The sequence below is a fragment of the Lycium ferocissimum genome, chromosome 6 (assembly GCF_029784015.1).
Source record: "Lycium ferocissimum isolate CSIRO_LF1 chromosome 6, AGI_CSIRO_Lferr_CH_V1, whole genome shotgun sequence".
NCBI classification, from domain to species: domain Eukaryota; kingdom Viridiplantae; phylum Streptophyta; class Magnoliopsida; order Solanales; family Solanaceae; genus Lycium; species Lycium ferocissimum.
This window is the reverse complement of record NC_081347.1, coordinates 61,402,176-61,425,052: the sequence shown is the minus strand read 5'-3', so window position 1 is coordinate 61,425,052 and position 22,877 is coordinate 61,402,176. Positions and strand designations below refer to the sequence as shown.

The 22,877-nt window shown below is 32.1% G+C and overlaps 2 protein-coding genes across 2 annotated transcripts; both read right to left on the bottom strand.

Moving 5' to 3' along the window:
• Positions 1 to 9,160: 9,160 nt before the first annotated feature.
• Positions 9,161 to 9,928, bottom strand: LOC132060873 (uncharacterized). Its single transcript, XM_059453775.1, has one exon. It carries the CDS (start codon positions 9,752 to 9,754, stop codon positions 9,251 to 9,253), a length of 504 nt encoding a protein of 167 aa, XP_059309758.1. The 5' UTR covers positions 9,755 to 9,928; the 3' UTR covers positions 9,161 to 9,250.
• A 5,870-nt stretch (positions 9,929 to 15,798) lies between these two features.
• On the bottom strand, positions 15,799 to 21,710 carry LOC132059949 (GDSL esterase/lipase 6-like). Its single transcript, XM_059452793.1, has 4 exons — positions 21,448 to 21,710; positions 19,987 to 20,132; positions 17,270 to 17,735; positions 15,799 to 16,243 (listed from the first exon to the last, which is right to left on the bottom strand). Exons 1-4 carry the CDS (start codon positions 21,686 to 21,688, stop codon positions 16,005 to 16,007), a joined length of 1,092 nt encoding a protein of 363 aa, XP_059308776.1. The 5' UTR covers positions 21,689 to 21,710; the 3' UTR covers positions 15,799 to 16,004.
• Positions 21,711 to 22,877: the final 1,167 nt, after the last annotated feature.

Below are 22,877 nucleotides of genomic sequence, written 5' to 3'. Positions count from 1 at the left end.
ATCATCCATGGAGTTCCAATTGAGTTCCAATCGGGTAATGTGGTATTGAAATAGGTCAATAATGGATAAATTGAGGGGTTAAAAAAATAGCCGTTGGGAGGGCCAGGTGGCAAAAAAAAAAAAAAATAGGGGTCAGCCGAGTTTAATATGCACCTTACTCGCCCTTTGTGCGTGTCCTCACGCTCATGTCCAGCTCACCATAAAAATGTCAATAAAACACACTATAAATAGGTACGGGGGTAATAGATCACCCGTAAAGGTTGAGTGTGTTATAAATAATCGGTCAAACATTAGGGTGCACTGTAGCTATTTTCCCGTCAAAAGCTCGAAACAGGCTTCAACACTTTTACGCATGCATTTTTCACATTTTTTCAAAAATAGATTTGCTGCTCCTAAATTCCTATTTGTGACTTTTACACTCTTTCCAACGTTGGGCAGTGCCTGCTATCAAAAGCCACTAGGGGTGGGCATAAAAACCATCGAAAAACCGGACCGAACCGAATTAATTCGGTGTTTCGGTTTCGATTTTTCGGTGTTTCGGTTCGGTTTCGGTTTTTTTTAATAACAAATTCAGCGTTCGGTTCCGGTTCACCGGTTCTTCGGTATTTCAGTTAAACCGAATTTTATTTATTTTTTTTTTTTTTAGTAATAAACAGACTTCATTTCATTTACCAAAACTGGAGTTAGGTACAAGCTCAGATGAGCATCTCAAGGAAAGAACTAGGCTTGGAAATAGTCCCAAGCTCTAGAAGAAAAAAAACAAAACGCACATGAACAACAGCCAAACTACTAGTACTTATGGATAAAAATTCAAAGCAAAAAACTTGCCTCTTTGTTCCATTCTAGGGTGCATCGACTTCTAGCAATTGATTCTTGGTATAATCGGCTTCATGAGAATACTTTTGTTTACTTTTGTCGCACTCTTCTAGATAAAAAATGGAGAATAGAAAAAGGAAAAAAGATGGTATATCGTCCTCTATGATGAATACACATCAATGTATTATAGATGAAATGAACATGAAACCCAGCAACGAACTTAAGCGAAAACGTTATGTGCTGATTTGTCTACAAGAATTTCATGTGATTAATTGGTAACTACATCATAGCTACTGATTTTGTTTAAAATTTGTTGCTTCCATCGCTCTTGCTAAGCATCTAGCTGTCTTTAGCTGCTTGCTTGTTTAAGTTTAAGGCTTTAAGCTACTGATTTTGTTTAAGGCTTATTTCGATCTCTTATAAGTTCAAGTGAAAATTAAATTCCGATGAATTGAAATACATAAAATGGCTCACTTTTATTTAAAAAGAAAGTCCATTTTGCAAGCAGAAAACCGAAATCGAACCGAACCGAACTTCAAAACCGGACCGAACCGAAATTTGAAAAAACCGACCTGAAGAACCGAACGCCCACCCCTAAAAGCCACCTGAATATCTCCATAGTCCCTTACTCTCCAAATATTCTTTTATCTCAAAATTTCACACCTTTTATTTTGAAATGTTTTAATATTTTAAAAGATTCTATTGCCACATTCCATGGTCGACAGACACGATTTTTTTCTTTTTTAAATTTTTTTGTTTTAATCTAACTTGTTTTCATAGTCCATAATTCTGATATTAAGATTATTAATATAGTTTAGTTTACAATTCTCTTTTGTTGTTATTGTTCGCAATTGTTGTTCGTCAAAATGAAAATTTCAGAGATTTTATTTTTTTTGTCTAAGAAAATAGTAGGTTTAGCATTTTGGTGTAGATTAAATTGACGTTTATTAAGTAATTTTTTTTTCTTTTTATAAATTTTGATAAATTTTTAAATTTCACAAAGTAAATATATTTGTTAAATCTTGATTTTCGATTTTTGATTTTCATATTTTAAAACGTGGCCTAGAAAAAGAGTTGTAGGCAAAACCTGTTTTGATGTTTTGTTATGAACCAAAATAAAGAGCGGAGGTGGAAACCCATTCCGTTATGCCTAGTATTGCTTTTACGGTCAGTTACTACTGTGGACTTTAGTTTTTTTTTTTTTTTTTTTTAACCCCTTGCACGAAATCTTGGATCCGCCACTATTTACTACTACAAGCTTATTATTTTATTAGTAGTAGATATATTAGTAGTAAAAGTAGATGCATAGAGTTAAAAGAGACAATACTATAAACTGCATAAAATACCCCTAAAGCAGCTGGTTAATTTTGAGGCGCATTTTGCAAATGTCAAAAGAATTTGATTTGAAAAATACAACGTTGGAGCCAAACTGTACAATTACAATAATACACAAAAGTAATTGAAAATCTGGTAGGGATCTAGTAGCTCAGTTGGTTGGCTACCTGAACTTTCATCTTGTTGATGAGGGTTCGAATCCCCACATTGTAATTCCCTCCCCATTTCTCCTTCCCCTACCCCCTATGTAATAAAAACAATTTTTTCTTTAAAAAAAAAAAAAAGTAATTGAAAATCTGTAAATGTCCCACACCCTGTTAAACTCACAGCTGAATTTGTGGCATTTATATGAATAATAAGCTAATAGCACTGTCCCAAATCTCAATTTATATGACACATTTTTATTTTTAGTCTGTCCCAAAATAAATGACATATTTTCTTATTTGACAACAATTTAACTTTAAACTTTACCTTTCACACTTAACGAGTTGATTTATAACTACACAAATATCTTTAGTTAATTTTAGATTACAATATTCAAAATATTCATTTATTTCTTAAACTCTGTGCCTAGTCAAACTACATCATATAAATTGGGACGGAGGAAGTATTACTTTTGTCTCAATTTAGAGCCTATTCGGATTGCTTATTTTAGTTGCTTCTAAGCCAAAATAACTTTTAAACACTTTTTTAGTGTTTGGCTAAAACTTAAAAAAAAAAAAAAAAAAAATGTTTTTAAGCACTTGTCTTTCAAAGAAAAACAACAAATATAAATCATAAGCTAGAATTCCTAACTTATACCTTTTGGCTTATAAGTCAAAAGCCATAAGTCCATCCAAACGGACTCTTATTAGGAACTGTTTGAATTTCTCGAGTCAAAAATCTTGATGTATATTTTTTTTTTTTTGGCATTTTTTACATGAAGATAAGCCAAAACAGGCGATAATAATGAAGCAACTAACAAACTTTGATCCTCATCATTACATGGTTTCGTCCAATTCTTCTTTTAATTTTTACTGGTTGTTGTGGTCTGTCATACTTTCTTCCAAATCCGAAAGTCCTAAAATAGAATCTAACATCATATCCGCATCTAAAGTTTTAAAAAAGTGAGATAATTGGTATTAGAAATAATTCACGATATTTTATATGACGCAACTAACAAGATTGTTTGTCATGTTCTAATCATAGATAAGACTCATCAGTGTTTATCAATAAAGGACTAGATTCGTGAGCTTAATGGACGAAATTCTAACTAACCTACAAGTTTGGTGCAATGGCAAATCCATCCGATTTTACATATGATCGCTCAATTTTCACTTTTTTGTAACTAAAGTCAATAAACTATTTTTATAATAAAAAGGTTACTCGACTTTATTTAAATTTCACAAAAAATACTTAATTATTTTGTAACCAAAGCGTCACTTAACTTTAATATCACAAAAATTCATTAGGAGGTAACAGAAGACATATATTACAAAAAAGATCCAAAAATACTCTTAAAGTATTTGAATTTGAGCAGATATACCCTTCGTTAATATTTTAGCTCACATATGCCCTTATCACTTAATAGTTGGTCCAAAAATGCCTTTAATTTAAGTGGTGCTCATAATCAACCTAATCAGCTGATTAATTTATGAAAAAGGCCAAATATGCGCTTAAAGTATGCGAAATTGAGCAAATATACCCTTCATCAAGAACTTGATACTTTTGTGAGTATTCACTACTCATCCTCGAAATTTAGTCTAGTTCAATCATAAAGGACTTGATACTTATCTTTAATTTGATAAACAAGCAAGACGAGTTAATAGCAGATGCTGATCTATGCACACAATATCCTCCTTAGACCTTACTTGTGGGATTACACTCGGGTTGTTGTTTCTGCTTACGCCTTTTTAGTTCTATAACATTCCTTGAATTAACAATCCCGTCACCAAACCAGACTTTTCCTTGCAGTGCTATTAAAGCAGAATAGGAACAAGTTGAGGACCTTGAGGTCCCCTAGTTTGCATGGTTTTACGTCGTCATCAGCCCCACAAGAAATATATACTAAGTACAATATCAAGTGCATATATTTTTGAAAGCTTAAGGTCAAAGGAAGTGTTCTCCTAATACCGACCTATACTGAATAGTCTACTGCTTCTGGAACAAATAATATATAGTCTCATTCGTCGTGAAGCTAATTTAAAATTTATAATTTCTTAAACAATTTTGAGTTAATATTTAATAATAGTTGGATTAACAATCATTAAAAATTTTCTTAATAAACATATAAAATCTGAACAAATATTATTGAATTAACGTAAACACATAATTACATTATAGATTCGTTCATGCAGTTGCTTAGTAGTATCAGTAAAAGTTTCTCACAAATTATCAGTATAAGTTAAATTTTCACGATCCCCTTCCTCTTCTATAACCAGGGAGTGGTGGCCCGTGCCAATATTGTAGAAGTTGGAACTGTTATTCTTGATCAACCTTTGTTTAATAGGATATGCATGTAAATTATTATCAGATCAGCAGCTATAGACGAGCCTAACAATTTGAATTGTGATACATCTTTAGATTCCTACGGTGCAACCAAATGCATTTTCTGACATATTGTACCATTGAAATCCTAAGCAGCTGCAAATACTAAATAGAGTAACTATACTATCATAATAAAATATGGGAAATAGCATAAGAACATATAAAACTGTTATTATACATTATCAGGATCAGGAAACCATGCAATTAAGCACTAAGATTAACAAAATAGGATTATTTAATTGAGAATTTGCAATCCAACCACAGGGACTGAAAAGTGGATATTTGTGATTTTTTCCTATTTCAAAAGAAACTGAACTAACCAAAACAAAATTTGTTGCAGTTTCTGGGTCTAGCTAGAGACCTTTAAAGCTATCTGTTTTATGAAGTTGAAGTGCTGAGCTCGAGGACTCTCCCATTTCATCGGGAGAAGATGTTGCACGTCGCTCCTGCTTCAAAGAAGTTCGCAATCCAGAGAGATCTCCTGACGAAAGTTCAATAGAAGCAAAACAATGCTTAGGGACCAACTAAAACAACTTTATCGCTAGCGCACAAGTGGTCCTTTCAGATTGTTTGTGATGTTTCTTATAAAAAGTAAAGTACAAAAAAGACCAGAATTCTATTTGAGATGACCAATTGTCCACGGAACTTCAAAAGCAAACAACTATATCATATGTTTCTCACACTCTACAAAAAAATATCGACGGGTGTGTGTTGGATCCTCCAAAAATAGTGCATTTTTGAAGGATCTGATATCTGCAACAACATTTTTGGAGAGTGCAACGTAACTCAAAACATGAGCAGATCCACAACTTTGTTTAAATCAAGTCCAGTTTGTTGTGGTATTAGAAGCCTTATATGTAGAAGAAACTAATTCAAAGTCATTTTGACAAGAAATAAATTAGCTACTAAATGCAATATTTCCTCTTCAATATGCAGCGACTTCATTGTTCGAATCTCAACTGGTGTGTATGCATAAAGAAAGACTGATTCTGAAGCATTGAGCCAACATATAAAGAGAGAACCAACTGAAATAGGAAAAGAAAGCCGTCAATGTTTTAAAAGAAACTTTTCTAATGGGGTAAAAAGTTATTTTATTAAATTACAGCGCTAAGTAGGTGTTATAGTTCTACTACAAACAAAAGGGCCCGCAAGAATACTATTAATCTTCCATAACCATCAACAAAGCACACCTTAGTTAAAAGAATTCTCACATTCCTCCGATATGTTTCCATGCTCCATTTCCATATGGCCCTGCAACCTTAGTAGCGCACCATTCATCCTTTTTACCACACATTTCTATAATCACCTTCTTTCCAAATGACTCTTCTTCCACATTACATCTTGTCCAATCTTTACATTGTCCCAATTTATTAGATGTATCTCTTTGTTTTTAAACTAAAAAAAGGTTGCTTCTCATTTCGTCAAAACTTTTTGCTACCTCTGTAGGTATTGCATCCAACACACTATTAATTAGCACCACTTTTTCCCCCAAAGGCAAATACTATATTTTTCAGTTTAACTTTTTTTTTTCCCACATTTTTACATGCAATTTCCATTCTATGCATCTATACTCGATCTATGTCATTGATTTTGTTGATATTGTGACCATTGATGGGTTTAGTGACGAATATATGTTACGAAAATCACTTTGATCCCATATTAGTACTATTAATGGACCAGATTGCTTAGAGATAGCAAATTGTGCTCACTATAAAGTCTTGGTTATGAACAGTTTTTCAGAAATATATGTGGTTCAAGTGGGAGATTGTTAGAAATTCTCTATTTAGTGGATTCACATATTTAATATAATTGTACATAGATATGCTATCAATTAAAGATGCCCATTTCACTGATCTAATAAAGTGTTATTTTTATGGGCTATATATAAACCTTATTTTATAAGGTATGAATTTTAATATGCGTAGAAACCTAATTAACTTTTCAGTTATAATTGATGGGTTCATAACTTATGAGTTACATCTCTTCTGAAAGGTTGCCTTTCAAGAGTTTGTCTCTTTCGAAGAGATGTCTCGCTATTATATATTAGTTGTGATCCCTAAGTCTGTTACTGAATTATTTTCCTCTCTATCCCATTAAGAGAAGTGTCATAAAGAAAGTAACAAGACTTAGAAGATCATGACTTTCTTCAATCGATTCTTACTACGGATCAAGGTTAGTGTCCTTACTATTCTTTTAGTATTCATCACTGTTTAATGATTTACTTGCGATCTTGTATGGGTTGTATCAAGTTTTCCAACACACCCATCTACCACCCTTGTCGTGTATCAGTAGCCTTGTATGTTGTTCCTCTAAAGAAAATCCCAAATAAGTTGTTGGAATACTACATATTTCACAATAAAATTCCTGTACATTATCTATTTCATTGACAGGGAATCCAAGCTCTTTGCGCAATTCACTCTTAGCTAGATATAGTATATATGAAATTCTTAACAAGTTCTAACTGCTAATTCACATGTTATCACTACGCTCAACCGGGTCATAACTCTAAAGAATGAAGGAGGATCAGAGCATCCCGAATGAGCTTACTCGAACGGAAATCAAATTTTTGTCATAAAACGTGTTATTAATAATACAAAAGAAACTTATAAAGAAGGAAAAAGTACGAAAGTATAGCAATAAGTAATGCTCCGAAAATTACAGAATCATGAGAAGCAACAGATAGCAATATTACCAATCTTGATACTCCAGCCAAGCAAAACATATTAGATCGAGGTGTTGCCTATCCTCCATTACTTGAAAGGATAAATTTTTTATATTCAGTAGGCAACATACTGAAGATAAATGATCTTTTTCTTTGATTAAGAGAATCTAGTCTCTCGCGCTTAATTTTCTGAAACTCAGAGTCAACGTATTAACAGAAAAGGAAGAAAATGACCAAGATATATTGGTATGACATTAATAGCTTAAATGCTAGCATAATAAAGATGCAAAGAGAACCTATTCAACTCTCTCATGGTTCCTCTGGAAAAAAAAAAAGGTTTCCCTTAATGAAACATAACAAAATGTGAAATCGAAAACAACCTTAGCACAAAAACGAATGAGCGTGGAGACGAAATTGAGTAAATAGTGCCGCAATACTGTGTCTAAATTTGCAGATAACTCCAATTAAGATGTTAGAACAGATAATCACATGAATGTCATTTAGATTCAACAAATATCAAAAACAATAAAAATTGAATTAAAATCCCCTAATAAAAATATACAAACGCACAGAAAATCAAAATGTTGGGAATTGCATGCCTAGCTATCAATGTTACTTTACGTTATCAATGTCTAGTTTTTCTTGTATTGACCCCTAAGCAGCAGTGGCGGATCCAGGATTTTCATTCAGGGGATTCGGAAAAAAGAAGAAGCTAAAGATAATTTATTCAGGGTGTTCAAAAGTTAATATATGCATATAAACACAGAAAATTTACCCTATATATATACTGTAATTTTTTGCCGAGGGTATTCGGGTGAACACCCTGAGCCCTCTTTAAATCCACCCCCGCTAAGCAGCCATGTTGAAACTGACTTTTCTATAATATAGAAGAAAAACCCCTTATGTAATCAATAAAATTTGAAAAGAGAAATGTCCCAGTCGCCTTTTTACGCCGAGTTTGGGGCTCTTAAAGTAAAGTGCCAAACTTTCGATAATTAAAGTAGGATATATTTTTCAAAAAAAAAACGACTCACGGGCATTTTTAATTGCTTAAAAGTATGGCCCTCCAAGTCACCATTTTCTTCAAAAAGTTTATACTTATCTTAGCATAACCATTAAGCCATTATTAATGTTTATCCCAGCTTCACAATAAACACATACATTAAATAAGATAGGTTTAATAAATCGATAGCCCCTTAAATTTTATCAATAAATTTCATTCAGACACCGAACTTTATCTTCTTTCAATTGAGCACGTGAAAACATGATAAAATGTTTCTATTAGACACTTTTGTTTAAATTTTGACAAAACTTTTGTGTGTATTCTCAAATATCCATTAGATAGATAAGTTAACCACTTGAAATATGTCACGTCCTTTAATTATACGCATTCACCTCAATTGGAACATGTCAAGGTTTTACAATCTATTGAGACTAATGTGTATAATTAAAGGATGTGACATATTAAGTGATCAACTTATCTATATAATGGGCACTTGAGAACATGCGTAAAAGAATTTCTAAAATTGAACATTAATAGGAACATTTTATAATGTGTTCAGATGCTCAACTGGATCACGTCGTAGTTCGAATGTCCAAATGAAATTCTTGAAAAAGTTAAAGGGATTGCCGATGTTTAAGCAGCCAATAAGATAAGACCTATGATACATTAATAAATATTCATGCACATATGAACATTCCTTACATTAAGGTCGAACTATAGACATTAAAATTGTAGTCGATATATTTCATGTCTTGGAATATCTATTCCAAACAAAGTTCCCACAATATTTAGTGAGAAATAAAAGTGCAAATATGTAGTATAATGTAAAATATCTTTCTTTTCACACTATATCTCTAAAAAAAACTCTCTTCTAAAATTTCTTTTTTTCACCAAAACAATTAAAATTATCATCTTGAACAAACGGGCTCTTCCATAATTGTCTCCAATGAAGGCTTCTTTGATCTACATGACAACCTATACTTCATTTCTTGCCCCACCGGAAACACTTCATTTTCCGGCGTTGACTCCGGCATTGACTCCGGCGTCGACTCAGGCGTTGACTCCGGCGATATCTTAACATTTCCATTAGAAATTCTCTTAGGAGCAGAATTAGCAGCCAATAAAAGCATGGTCATATCAGAAGCTGTCACAACTGAATTAACTCTCTTCATTGGAAACATAATATAAACATTTCCAAATTCCAAATCTTCATCTGCAGATAAAGCTGAAAATCTACGACCAATATTCAATGAACTTGAATTAACCAAGAAATAATTTGGATTTTCTAACATGATTTCTGCTGCTTTTACGTGTTCACGAAATTGCCTGATTTGTCCACATGGTAGAACTACTCTAGCTGCTTTGGAATTCTTGATCGTTGGTATAATAGTGCATGAAGTTAAATTTCCCATAGAAAAATTTGTGATTAAATTGACACAATTGTATGATGAGTTGTTTGAATCAAGAAAATTGTGATAAAATGGACCCAATTGAGTGATTAGCAGTTTGAACCAAGAAATTTTTTGTTTGGGGTTTGTAAATTGTGTTGAGTTTTTCTTGAAGAAATGTCAATGTGTGTGTGTGAGGGTGAATGGGTGTTTATATATATGAGGTAAAGGCACACGGGCAAAGAAGAATAGTATTTTTTGAATTTGGAAAATACCACGTTTTGGAGACTGTAGTGTCAAAGGCTTTGACGACATTTACACGCCATTGGAAATGGGAAAGGGGGAGGAATGAGGAGAAGCTAATTAAGGTATAAAATTCACCAAGGATCTCGATATGATCAAGTCACTTACCAAGAAATTTATAAAGTACTCTAGTAAAATTAGTAACTAATCTGTTATCACAAAGAAAAAACCATCGATAGTCAGAAGCGGGATTTCAATTTTATGGATTGTAAATTTGTAATAGCCTCTTAGACCAAATTTTTGGAGAAGCCAAAAGTATTTTTTTTTTCAAAAAAAAAAAACTTTATTTTGCTTATCTTTGATATTTGAGGTGTTTGACTAAGTTTTTAGAGGAAAAATAGTACTAAGAAATGGGTTACATGTAAATTTTAAATTTATTAAAGATTATTAGTCAATAATCTAGTAAAATTAGTAACCAATCTGCTATTATAATTTAAAATGTATTGATAATTAGCAACAAATCCAGAATTTTAAGAGTCTGTTTGGGTTAGCCGATCAATTGTAGCTATAAGCATCTAAGAGTTGAAAAGAACTTTCAGGTGCTGAAGCGGATTTATAAATATTAGCAATTACTATCAAAAATTAACATTAGCGAATAATTAGAGAAGAATTCAAGATTTTAAATTATAGCTTCTCTCTATTGGGTTCTGAATAAAGTTCATATGCAGATGAAGTTAATTTTTAACACATATAACAACATTTAAACCAAAGTTACCTGTCTTTTTTCCAACTTGTAACTTAGAGATAAATCTGCCCATACTATAATATAAATTTCTTATACTATCAATATTTTTTTATTTTTTTTTAAAATATGATGTGAATGCGTGTGGGGCTGCAGAGGAGAAGCCCGTGGGATTGTGTTTGCTAAATTCTGGACGAAATTAATGGTTTAAAAGTAGTGGAAAGTTGTTCTTGTTTTTTTTCTTTTCTTATTCTAATGCTTTCGCTGTCCTTTTCTCTGTGTGGGGTTAGAAGAAAACCCTTCGGTTGAAGTGTTCTTGATGTATATTTGTCATGTGATTTGGTCTCCGTAATAATCAATCATTTATAATATTATAAAATAATAGTGTATAAAATTTGCCTCATCGACATTTCATTGTTTATGTTAAAATTTGTAGCTTATTGATTATTTTTGTAAACTTATCACTTTATCAGTTATTTCCTCTATATTTCATTTTACGTGTTATACTTTTATAGTTTATCACAAAAAGAATGACACTTAATTTGAAAACTCCCATTTTAGTCATACGGATTCATAACCACTTAAAATATGTCTATAGTATATTCAAGATCGCTATTTTTTTTTTAATATTTTTTTTAAAACTTCGTACCTTATCAAACAACATCACATAAATTAGGATGTAGGTACAATATATTTGGGAAAATAACCCTCTATGACTATTTAGGAAAAATAATTACCCGAAATAGCTCATATATGTAAAATTACCCGCAATGGCCCAATTTGTACGCTTCACTTCAAAAGCCTATTGTATATTTGTACCCTCGCTATAATTGAAAAAATGTTGTATATTGTTGTATACAATTGAATTTTCTTAGATATAAACACCTCTTATACATTATTATACACTCTATACATTATTATACACTTTTATACAAGGTTGATATATTGTCTACTCCAGATATATAAAGTTGTATATTGTTGTATATTGTGAAAAAGTGGCTATGTGTGGTGTAATTTAAAAATATGGCTACACAAATATAATTTTATATGCTAGATTGTACATTATTGAAATTTCCCCATAATATTTTCGAGGGACCAATATTATACGAATAAGGTGTGAGTTCGTAAAATAACTTGGAATCACACGTTATAAGGAAAGTTGTTGTAAGCGTTAGAAAGACTTTGACTTCAACTGTTGATAGAAAAGGACGTTCCAACCCTTTCTTAACTTTAAAATTCAAGGGTCGAGTATTAATTGGGTGCATGTATTTTAGGCAATGGAAGTATTTCGTTGACGGTCGAATTAAAGCTGACAAGTCAACAAATGTCAACCCAAATTTATGATCAAAGCAACACTTAAAACATCTAGAATGCAGTTATTTGAACTATTAAATGACAACTTAGAATGTGTTCAAAGTGCATTTAAACTCTTTGCTACTAGAGTTTCTATGTCATGTGCGGATAAAGTCCCTGTTAGTAGGATTTATATGTCATATATGGATAATCATATAGTTCAAAACATATGAATTACATAGTTATCTGATCTATCCTTTAAATCATGCATGCACAATACGCGATTAATTTTTTAATTTCAGAATACATTATGATCAACATCATTCTTTTTTCAATCATCATGTTTGTATTCTAACATTTAGGAGCGAGAATAAGCCACACTCATTTTAACTTTAACTTACATAAAAAAGATCCGGAAGGATTGGCTGAGTTGGTTGGATGAGTGGTTTTACCCGCATGGGAGGCGCGAGATCGATCCCCATCACCAAATAGCTTTCCGGTGAGAGGTTCGCATCTCCATGTGGTTTTGCGGAGTTCTGTTACCCAATCGCACTCCAAAGAAAGTAGCCGAACTTGTAATATAATTTGAAATACTACATTTTCACATAATTATCTCTTGATCAATTGTTTCTTGTACGGTAAATCGCTGGCTGATGTGGACTTGCGGTTTGATATTTCTTTAGAAAAAAACAAAATCCCATTCTCAACAATGCAACTGAGAATTTGCCACCAAGGTTGATCAACATTAGTTTTCCATGGTTACTCATGCAAAGAAAATAAACCTTCAAAAAATTAAAATATTCTTGGCAATATTAATTGCGTGACATTTTCCGACATTTAAGTGGATTAACTACAATTACATGATTTCTCAGATAAATTAAAGGTTCTCGAGTTGATATCTTGACCAAATGGGTTTCAATTCGTTTGCTGGTATGGAAAAATTAACTGCTCTAACTACAAAGAAAAAAGATATTTGGCAACAAAAAAATTTTTGTTGCCATAGATTGATTATTGTTGCAAAAAGTACTTTTGGCAACAAAAAAAAAATATTATTGCATAAACTTTTCCGAACGGCTGTTATTACAACGACGTGCAACAACTTTTTTTTTTTTATTGCCAAAAGTACTTTTTGCATCAATAATCAATACTATAAAGAACAAAATTAAATTGTTTGGCAACAAAAAAGTTCATTTACTAACAATAAAAATAAGTTGTTGCCAAATATTAGATTTTTTGTTGCTATTTCTATACTTTCTTGTAGTGTCTGACAAGTGGTACACAATTGTGGAATTACTTTGATTTTTTCAGACGCATAACGAGTAGGGACTCCTTCAATAAAGATTCAGTTATTTTGTTGTTTTTACTTGTTCAAGATTGTTTCATTCATCTTCTTTTGACACAATTTTGGATGTAAGACAGTACTTTTATGTTAAATTAAGAATGGGGGGAAACTTCTCCATAAGCTATTTGTCATGTTAATAAATATTACTTAAATGTGTTGAAAGGAGACAAAAGAAAAAAAAATCCCTATATGAAAGCAGACACGAACAAAATTGGAGTAGCAAACTACTGTTCTCTCTTCAAGAACTTTTCCTTTTCACGGGTGCGCTTCTGCTATTCACACGAGTGTGGGAAGAAAATCAGAGATGAGAAGTAGTGTGGTAAATTTAGTCTATAAAAATATCCATAATACAACCTGTTTAAGTTTGGGACCATTTTAACCCGCTCGATTCAATCCATCTCTAAGTTAGGTTGATATATACCCCAAATTGACTCATTAGAAATTTCATTTAAAATACTTTTAAGAAGACATTTTATATATGATGGTTACACTAAACCACAATTAAAAAAAATAAGTTTTATTAGATACATAAACAAATTATAATAAAGACAAATAAAGAAACTTAAATTTAGTAAAAATTAGTTGGGTTGGGTTATGATCCATCTGGTAGCTTATTTCAGCCTAACTCATTTCATTCTAAGTAACTTTTGGACGGGTCAACCCGCCTATATACTAATTCAACTTATTTTAACCCGTCCATATTCAGCTCAACCTGCCATTTGAGACCGTAATAACAAGATAAAAACAAGAAAAAAAAAGCTAGACAATGACTCTAAAAAGGAAACACCAACTGATTGTTTCATCGATGCTTTAACGACAACAAGATTAGGACATAATCCATAGCCAAATTACTAAAAGTCAATCAACTCACATTGCTCTAATCACTTGGTGGAATTTAAAAAATAGGCAATTGGGTGCTTTTCACTTAGTAATACAACGTAGTGCTAGGATTTTTTCACTATTTCTAAATAGCGTGTACGTGTTTCGGTCATGAAATTGACCTTATTATAAGTTGGGACAAAGTGTAAACTTTCCACTGAATTTACAAATGCTGACATTACCAATAAACTTGTTGCAGCTCCTATGTGGTCCATTAACTTTTAAATTGTTTAAGTTACAAGGAAAATGCTTTAGTCTTTGGATTTATAAAGTATCCAAAGTATTCCATACAGCTGTAACAAATTGCGCAATTTGACCAATATATTCTATGCATTGCATAAAAGCCATCTGTAAATTTAAACACAATCTGTGAAGCTCCATTACTTAGCTTGCTACGTTGCACTATCCTCAAACAGAGTCTTTTTTAAATGTGTGAACAAAAGTCATAATGAAAATCGATTAAGAAAATAAGTTATATAAAGGATAGTAATATTCTTAATAAAGTTGACCTTTTAAAAAAGTTGTTTGAATTTGGCTCAAAGCAGACAATATTATTACACTATGTTAAGAATGTCTTTGGCTTAGGTTCAGGCGCGGATTTATAGGTGAACACTCTCGGTAAAAAATTACAATGTATATATAGGGTAAATTTTCTGTGCTTATGTACATATATTAACTTTTGAACACCCTAAATAAATGCAAAAGGTTAGCTCAAGCGGTCCAGGGTATTCAAAATTGTCATGTGTCCTAGGTTCAATTCCTATTGACAACATTATTTTTTATATTTAGCTTTTGTTGTTTTTTTCAACCTCCCTGAGTGAAAATTCTGGATCCGCCACTGCTTAGATTGGCTTATCCTAACAACCAGTATGAGCCAATTATGATTCGGTGAAACGCGTATGAAAATCGTGAAGTGATTGAGTGGGGGCTGACTTTTAGTCAGTCTACAAGCCGGTTTACTATCTTTATCAGTAGTTTGGAGCACGCATAAACAAAAAAATTGTGGATTTTGGTAGCCATAAATACTCGAACGATGTGAGTGGCACACAGTGTATCTTCCGATATATATTCATAGTGATGACTGATGGGTCATTTGGAACTTATTTCGAGCGGAGATTATGGGATATGCGAACAAAAGTCCTATATTGAAGTTTTAATATAGGATATTTAATCCACCTCTGTGTAACTGATTGGTGCTGATCTTTTGGGATTAATACAAACACCCAGGGCTACTGCGAAATTGAATCAAACAAAATATTGATTTTAATAAGAAAAAGAAGCTACATATAATATGTAATAATATTCCCAATGATACACTAAGATGTTTTGAAAAACTCATACAAGTCTGACCCAAAGTGGAAAATAGACTATAACATTACGAAATTCATGAGAACTCACTCTCTATTTTAAGATTTCAAAACACAACTAATTTCCTTACTGTTAAACGGGGGTCAAATTTTAAATCCGGCTCTACTTTTTTGCTTAATAAATTTGACGAATGCTTGTAAAACACATGAGAAATATACGTAGATATATGAAAACCACAACATTTTGAAATGAAAGACAAGGATCACACTCTTTATTTAAATTTTTAAAACACAATTAATTTCCTAATTAGTGCTCGATGAGGGTCAAATCTTGAATCTACCTCTGTTCGTTTGCTTATTTGATGTAGGCTTAGAAACAACATGAGAATAAAGAAATATAATTCTGAAACGAAAGATAATAGCTCCACTATGTATTTTAAGATTTCAAAACACAATTAACTTCCTTAATTAATGCTGACTGAGGGTCATGTTGGCTAGTGTCTTGAGATTCACAGGTCGAATTCGAGAATGAGTTCCTGTCCATAGTGCCTTTGAGATGAGTTTATAAGTGTGCTCTGATGGATGGAAGTAATCCCAAAACAAGTACTCATTGGGGTTTGTACATAACTTGTAACCTTCCTTACCACATTGCAATAATCCTCCAAGTGTTCCATCACCACAACATGCATTTGTCACATCTGAAAAGCCTATATGTGTGATAACAAATTAAATCATCATGAGTTATTTAGAATCTCTCTTGTACATATATAAACTTAACATGATAGTTTAAAAAGTTAAAAGAAAATAATAAAAATGGTCCCTTATATTTGAAGTGAGTTTAAAATAATCAAAATATTCTTGAAAAGTTTTGGTCCTTCAACGCAATCTGTGAAAAGCAAAAAAAAAAAAAAAAAAAAAAAAGTTAACCGGAACTCACATTTGAAAGTGCAGTTTTTGTAGTTTCTGTAATCTTATGTCTATTGCTAGTGTTTGGTGCGGTTTATGTTATTTTTGGTCTATTGCTGGCATATAGTGCAGTTTTGGTGTTGCAATTTCTGGGATTTGACTGGACTTTCAGGGTGTTTCTTGTTAATATTTTTTTATAGTTCCCGTTAAATCTAAAAGCCAGAGTCGTTGAATATGTAACTAATAACAAAGGTGCACTTTGACAAATTTCAAGGACTAAATTACTCAGAATATTCATAGATTAGGACAAAATGTGTTCAGGGGTATATCTATTCAGGAGTATATCTATGGGATTATTTCAAGCTTAACTCGAACATAGGGGACCATTTTAGTCATTTTCTTGTTTAAAAGTTCCTCTCACTATCCGTTCATAGAAAATTAAGATGGCGGAAAAAGGAAGTCCCAAAATGCATCAGAAAACTGAGAGATTAACATTTCTATTATAGCTATAAAAGGAAAATTTCTTCCATCCTAATTTATGTGGCACCTTTGAATTTTGAGATTCAAACAAGTCTTTATTTGACCGTTATTTTTTCATGTATCTTTTAAATATTTCGAATTTTCAATTATTATGACTTATAGTACTTTTTAGGTAGTATCGAAATATGTAAATTTTATCTCAAAAAACTTGAAAATTCTATGCTTGAATTCACGATCAAAATATATAAAATGTTTGACTCTCAAAATCCGAACTTGCGTCACATAAATTGGGACAGAAATATAGTAGATCAATCATAAAGTGGGACCGAAGAAGTGTAAGAAATTACCATAACGTTTAGGATTAGCTCTGAAGATCTGAACAGTCTTGTACACAACTCCATATACAGCAAAAGAGCCAGGATACTTGATTGGTATTGTCTTTCCCAAATTCTCTAACCCCATGTTATAATTTTTGACCATTTTGTTCATTTTTCCATAACATTTGTTAACTGGTGCACCAGGCAAGAGGGTCCTGGCTGGGACACAACCAACGGGGCCTAACGAAAACAACGCAATTCGACGAGCCCCTAACTTGCAAATTTGATCTACGAAGTTTTTGACTTCAGCTAGCATGGATTGAACATAGCCATCTGGGGTAAGTGTTGGGGCATCAAATGGATAGAAGTAGCTGAAGATGTCGTTGGAGCCTGACTCGAAAAAGAAGAGTGATTCTTGGATTTGTTTCTTGGTTATGTGGTTTTGTTGGACTAAGGTTTTGAATTGTTGGATTTGATCTTGAATTGGTGTCACTCCCTATATGTTTCAAAAGTCAAGAATTAATATCAGTTCATATAGGCAAGAAGAAGAAAAGCAAAAGTTGGTATAAATGAAAAGCAATTTAACAAACATAAACCCGCAAAATCTTTACAACGAGTTTAACTCTTTCATGCTGACAATATATATAGATGACTATTCTATGGATAATTTACAAGATAGTTACAAGTAATTGTAAAAATAAGACAAATGATTTGCTATAGCAGGCTAAATAATACTGATAGTATAAAAATGCTTAACATTGTTTGTGGAATTAAGTTAAATTCTACATAAGATTTAACTTATATGTAGTGCCAGAGTAAAGAATATCTACAAGATTAGTGCATTTTAATATGCTATAGTAATTAGTAACTCTTATTCTTAGACAATTACCTGTATTTACCTTTCTGGTAATTCGATTCTATAAAGACGATTTCAGTGTACACAACTCTGCTTTATACTTAGTAGGCGTTTGGCCAACCCATGGTTTCAAACCAGCGTTTGGACATACGTTTGGAATCATGGTTTCAAACCCCAAATCATCCAAAAAGGCATGATTTGGGATTTGAAACCATATTTTCAACTTTTTAAAATATAAAATTTAACCCATAAGTTTATATTTTATAAAAAAAGACCCATAAGTTGGTAGACATTTTTAACAATTACCCCTATCAATTATTTACCAATTTCATTAACTTCCACCAGCCTTTATTTGTGTCTACCAACCTTTAATTTATGTGGGAAGATTATATTAAAGAGTAGTTACATTACTGTTAAATTTTCATTTTTATTGAACTAAAGTTTGATTAATTGATGTTGCATTTTTTAGAAAGGTCTTCTAGTAGTGTACTAATTTTGTTATAAACTATGATTTGCTCATTTGGTAAGATTATATAAGAATTGAGAATGTTTTGATAGTTTTCACAATTTGTGAGGTTTTTATGTCTATAAGAAAAAATACAACTTAAAATGTTCAAATTGTATGTCCAAACATGGTTTGAAACCACGGTTTGAAACATGGTTTCAAACCGTCGTTTCAAACCCTGTCCAAACGGGGCCTTAGTAGGCGTTTGGGCATGCCTGGTTTGAAACCATGGTTTGAAACCAGCGTTTGGACATGTGTTTGAAATCATGGTTTGAAACCATGGTTACAACTTTTTTAAATATAAAATTTAACCCATAAGTTTATATTTTGTAAAAAAAGACCCATAAGTTGGTAGATATTTTTAACAATTACCCCCATCAATCATTTACCAATCTCATTAACTTTCACCAAATTTTATTTATGTCTACCAACCTTTTAATTTTGTAAAAAAAGACCCATAGTTTAATTTTATTTATTGAACTAAAATTTAATCAATTGATGTTGTATTTTTAGAAAGGTCTTCTAGTATTAATTTTGAGCCGGTTGTTATGAATTAGCGTATTAATTTTGTTATGAACTATGATTTGCTCATTTGGTAAGATTGTATAAGAATTGAGAATATTTTGATAGTTTTCACAACTTGTGGGGTTTTTATGTCTATAAAAGAAAATACTCTTTAAAATATCCAAATTGCATGTCCAAACATGATTTCAAACCATGATTTCAAATCATGTCCAAACGGGGCCTTAACTTCTTTCTTCCCTGACTTTTCCCCTCTGATTGTTTGCAACTCTCATGCCTAAGATGTAAAGTCATTTGTTTTGAATAAAGTACTTGACCACTTTCAAGTACAATACTACAGATAATGTCAAAATAAATTAATTGTGATAGTTGAATTGAATGTCGATAAGATTTAAGTCCTAAAGATATATTTATGCTTCTTATAACAAGATATTTACTCACAAAGATTTTCTTAATTCGGTGTTCGTTATCTATTTTGGAGCTCCGAGTAATTCGAATTTCCGCCGGGTAAAGTCTATTAAATGGAGAACCGTTTACCAAGATTTTTTCCATTTCCAGGACTGAAATTTCAAATCTCTAATTAAGAATTAAGGAGTTCTATCCATCCACCATAATCCTCGAACGTACTTCAATTTTAAGGTATCATACATGGAAGTTTGGTTTACCTATGAGCTATGGGACATGTAATGATTTGGCAACATTGACAGATAGCTATGTATGTCTATCCTACCCCTCCTCAAGCGAAAAAAGGAACTAAAAAAAGAAAAATAGGGGTGATATATTTTGGATTAGCAAGTGGTTAATCACAATAAATTAACAGATGTTAAAACAAGAACTATGATAATTACAACCTTAATTTCTTACCAAATCCTGATTTGTTGTTCGTAGAACTCCACTACCAGCACTAGCAAAGTTAATACCATTTGATGGATACTCCCTCCTACTTCCATTTACTAACTCAAGCTGTGCTTCGAGGAATGGCTTTTGAAGAGGAATCCCAATAAATTCAGCTGCAATTTTCCACCAAAACCAAAGAGAATTAATAAAAATGTTGTCAAAACATATCATATCCATATGACGATGATTACTCCGCCTCAAAAAGAATTATTGGATTTATGGTACAGGGCTAATTTTCCGTGTGAATTCGGACATTAGTTTCTGAAAATAATTTAACAACTACATAAAATACTATAACCACAATTTAAAAAGAATTTAACCATAACGGATATACTTTTCCCCCAAACGTGGGACCTTCCGGTTGAATTCGGATTTAGCTGAGCTCTAATATGGATAATGGACATGGGGTGGAAAATCACAAGACAAAGGATTTATTTTAATGAAATTGGTATACTATTAGTGCAATTAATTATTCCCTCCGTCCCAAAATAAGTGTCATCTTAGCAAAAAACAATTGTCCCAAAATAAATGTTATCTTAGCAAAAAACAATTGTCTCAAAATAACTGTCACTTTAGAAATTCAAGACAAAATTCGAAAAGGTTTACCAACTATGCCCTTATCATCTAAGAAGTAGTCCTCTTTAATAGTGCTCAATCCTCAAAAAAACATCTAATAAATAGGGTAGTTTAGTTAACTTCATATTGCATTTATTAATTTCTAAATAGATGTGATTTTTGCTAAGATGACACTTATTTTGGGAAAGAGTGAGTAACATGTTAGAGAAGGTTACTTGCCGGAATCTTTAGTTTACTATTTTTTGATGTTATGGGCGGTGGCGGAGCCATGAATATTAACAAGGGGATTCCAAAAAAAAAAAAAAAAAGTTCTCATATGAGATTTGAGCCTACTGCCAAAAGCAATTTTTGAACCACCTTTGATGCTACAATAAATGCTTCCCTCATGTTAAGCAAATTCAAAAGTGTATATATATATATATATATATATATATATATATATTAAAAAAGAAACTCAATATTTCTTATTTGCATAATATAATTTTTCGACAAAAGATATTCAGGTGAATCCTCTTCATTGGCTGACTGTGGCTCTGCCACGGTTTATGATTAATCCTCTGTCAATACAATTGAAATGAGCTGATAGTATAAAAATAAAAATGGTGTACTCATGATCTATCATTAACTATGATCAACGAGGTCTAAATAGCAAAGGTGAATCCAAAATTTTAATTGAATGAATCCAACTTTTAAGTTTTTACCACTGACTCATTACACTTTTAAAATTATAGGTTCAAGATCTAATATTTATTAAAATTTAAGTGATTTTTCACGTGTATATATATACACTCAGTATCAAAGACATTGGGTTTAGATTAATTCGATAATTAAGGAGGAGTAATAAGAACTCACAAATGAAGTCTGCAACCGTTCGGCCATTAGTGAATCTTCCAGTAGGATGGTGAAAGAATTTGGAACCATACGGTGGAAAATCAGCTTGCGCTGTGCAGTTGTTATTGTAGTGATTATTACCAGCATCAAATATAGAGTCTCCAAATATGAAAATTGAAGGAACATTGAATCTCAAAACACCACTACTACTCATTACCAAAAAAGAGGCAAAGAGAACTAATTGTAATTTTACTCTCTCCATTATAACCAAAAGTACTATAGCTTTTGTGGAAAACAAGAGAGAATAACAATAATCAGAGAAATAGAACAAATGGTGTGAGTTTATAAAAAAAAGAGCAACAAAAGTCAGCTGAAAAAATGAAACGGAACACACGAGTTTAGTGCATGCATGACCTAAGAAAGCCCCTGGCTGATAGAGTGTGCAGTAATCGGGTTCATCTAATCCCAATACTTTTAATGCATAGCATAAATTAATGTATAGAAATTCCACTACAATTGTGATGAATAGTAAGTCTGAACCCATAATTTCAAAAAAAAATAAAAAAAAATGAGTTCAATACTAAAAACTTTAAAGATTGAACTCATAGAATTTAAATCTTGAATCCGCTGAGTCTTTTATTATTACTATACTAATTATAAAGACACCTGTTTACGGCCAACTACTTATATTTTTTGTCTACTAGTAGTCCATCATTTACTTTCCGTTTTATTTATTTCTTTAATTTCTCTTGGAAGTAACCTTATTGATGAGTTACATTAGAAATGAATAAATTAGAGAAATTGTATATGAAATTGCTTCTATTCAGTGTGTGTATCATCATTTGTAGAATAGTCTATTTAGAGTTGTCTAAGAGCATTTAAGGAATAACAAACTATACACCTGTCACCTCTTTATTGGTTCCTAGCTAACTAACTTCTAATTACAGAAAATAAAAATATAGAAGGTATTTACAATGGAAGGTTCTAGCACATATACACTTATATACTTAGACAGCTGTCTAGGGCAACTAGGAAATGTGGAAATGGGCTTCTGAATGGCCAAAACTCGTGGGCTTTGTGTGAATCTGAAGCATGCAGGCCCAAATGGTTAATTTGATCCATTTATCATCTTGGTCCATTTAAACATTCATGCCTTGTTGAATACACAAAACCTTCCACACACTTCTGATACCTAGTTTTCATCGAACACAACTTCATCTCGTCCAAAACAAACACCATCTGAGAGTAGATCGAAATTAGGTCACCAGAGTTTGATTAGAACCATCATCTTCGTCATTATTCTGGAAAACATCCCCCCTCAAGTTGGAGGGTGTAGATTGCAACCCCAACTTGCCCAAAAGAAGACGATGTGTTGGTCCAGCAAGGGGTTTAGTAAAAATGTCAGCTAATTGGGAAGAAGAAGGAAGAAAAGAGAGGAACATAAGGCCGGC

Excerpts from the sequence above, each read along its gene's own strand:
- LOC132059949 (XM_059452793.1), bottom strand. The coding sequence starts at position 21,688 with ATGGAGAGAGTAAAATTACAATTAGTTCTCTTTGCCTCTTTTTTGGTA. Across the intron at positions 20,133-21,447 it reads AACGGTTGCAGACTTCATTT|CTGAATTTATTGGGATTCCT; the intron begins GTGAGTTCTTAT and ends GGAAAATTGCAG. Across the intron at positions 16,244-17,269 it reads AGCTAATCCTAAACGTTATG|GCTTTTCAGATGTGACAAAT; the intron begins GTAATTTCTTAC and ends TCACACATATAG.
- LOC132060873 (XM_059453775.1), bottom strand. The coding sequence starts at position 9,754 with ATGGGAAATTTAACTTCATGCACTATTATACCAACGATCAAGAATTCC.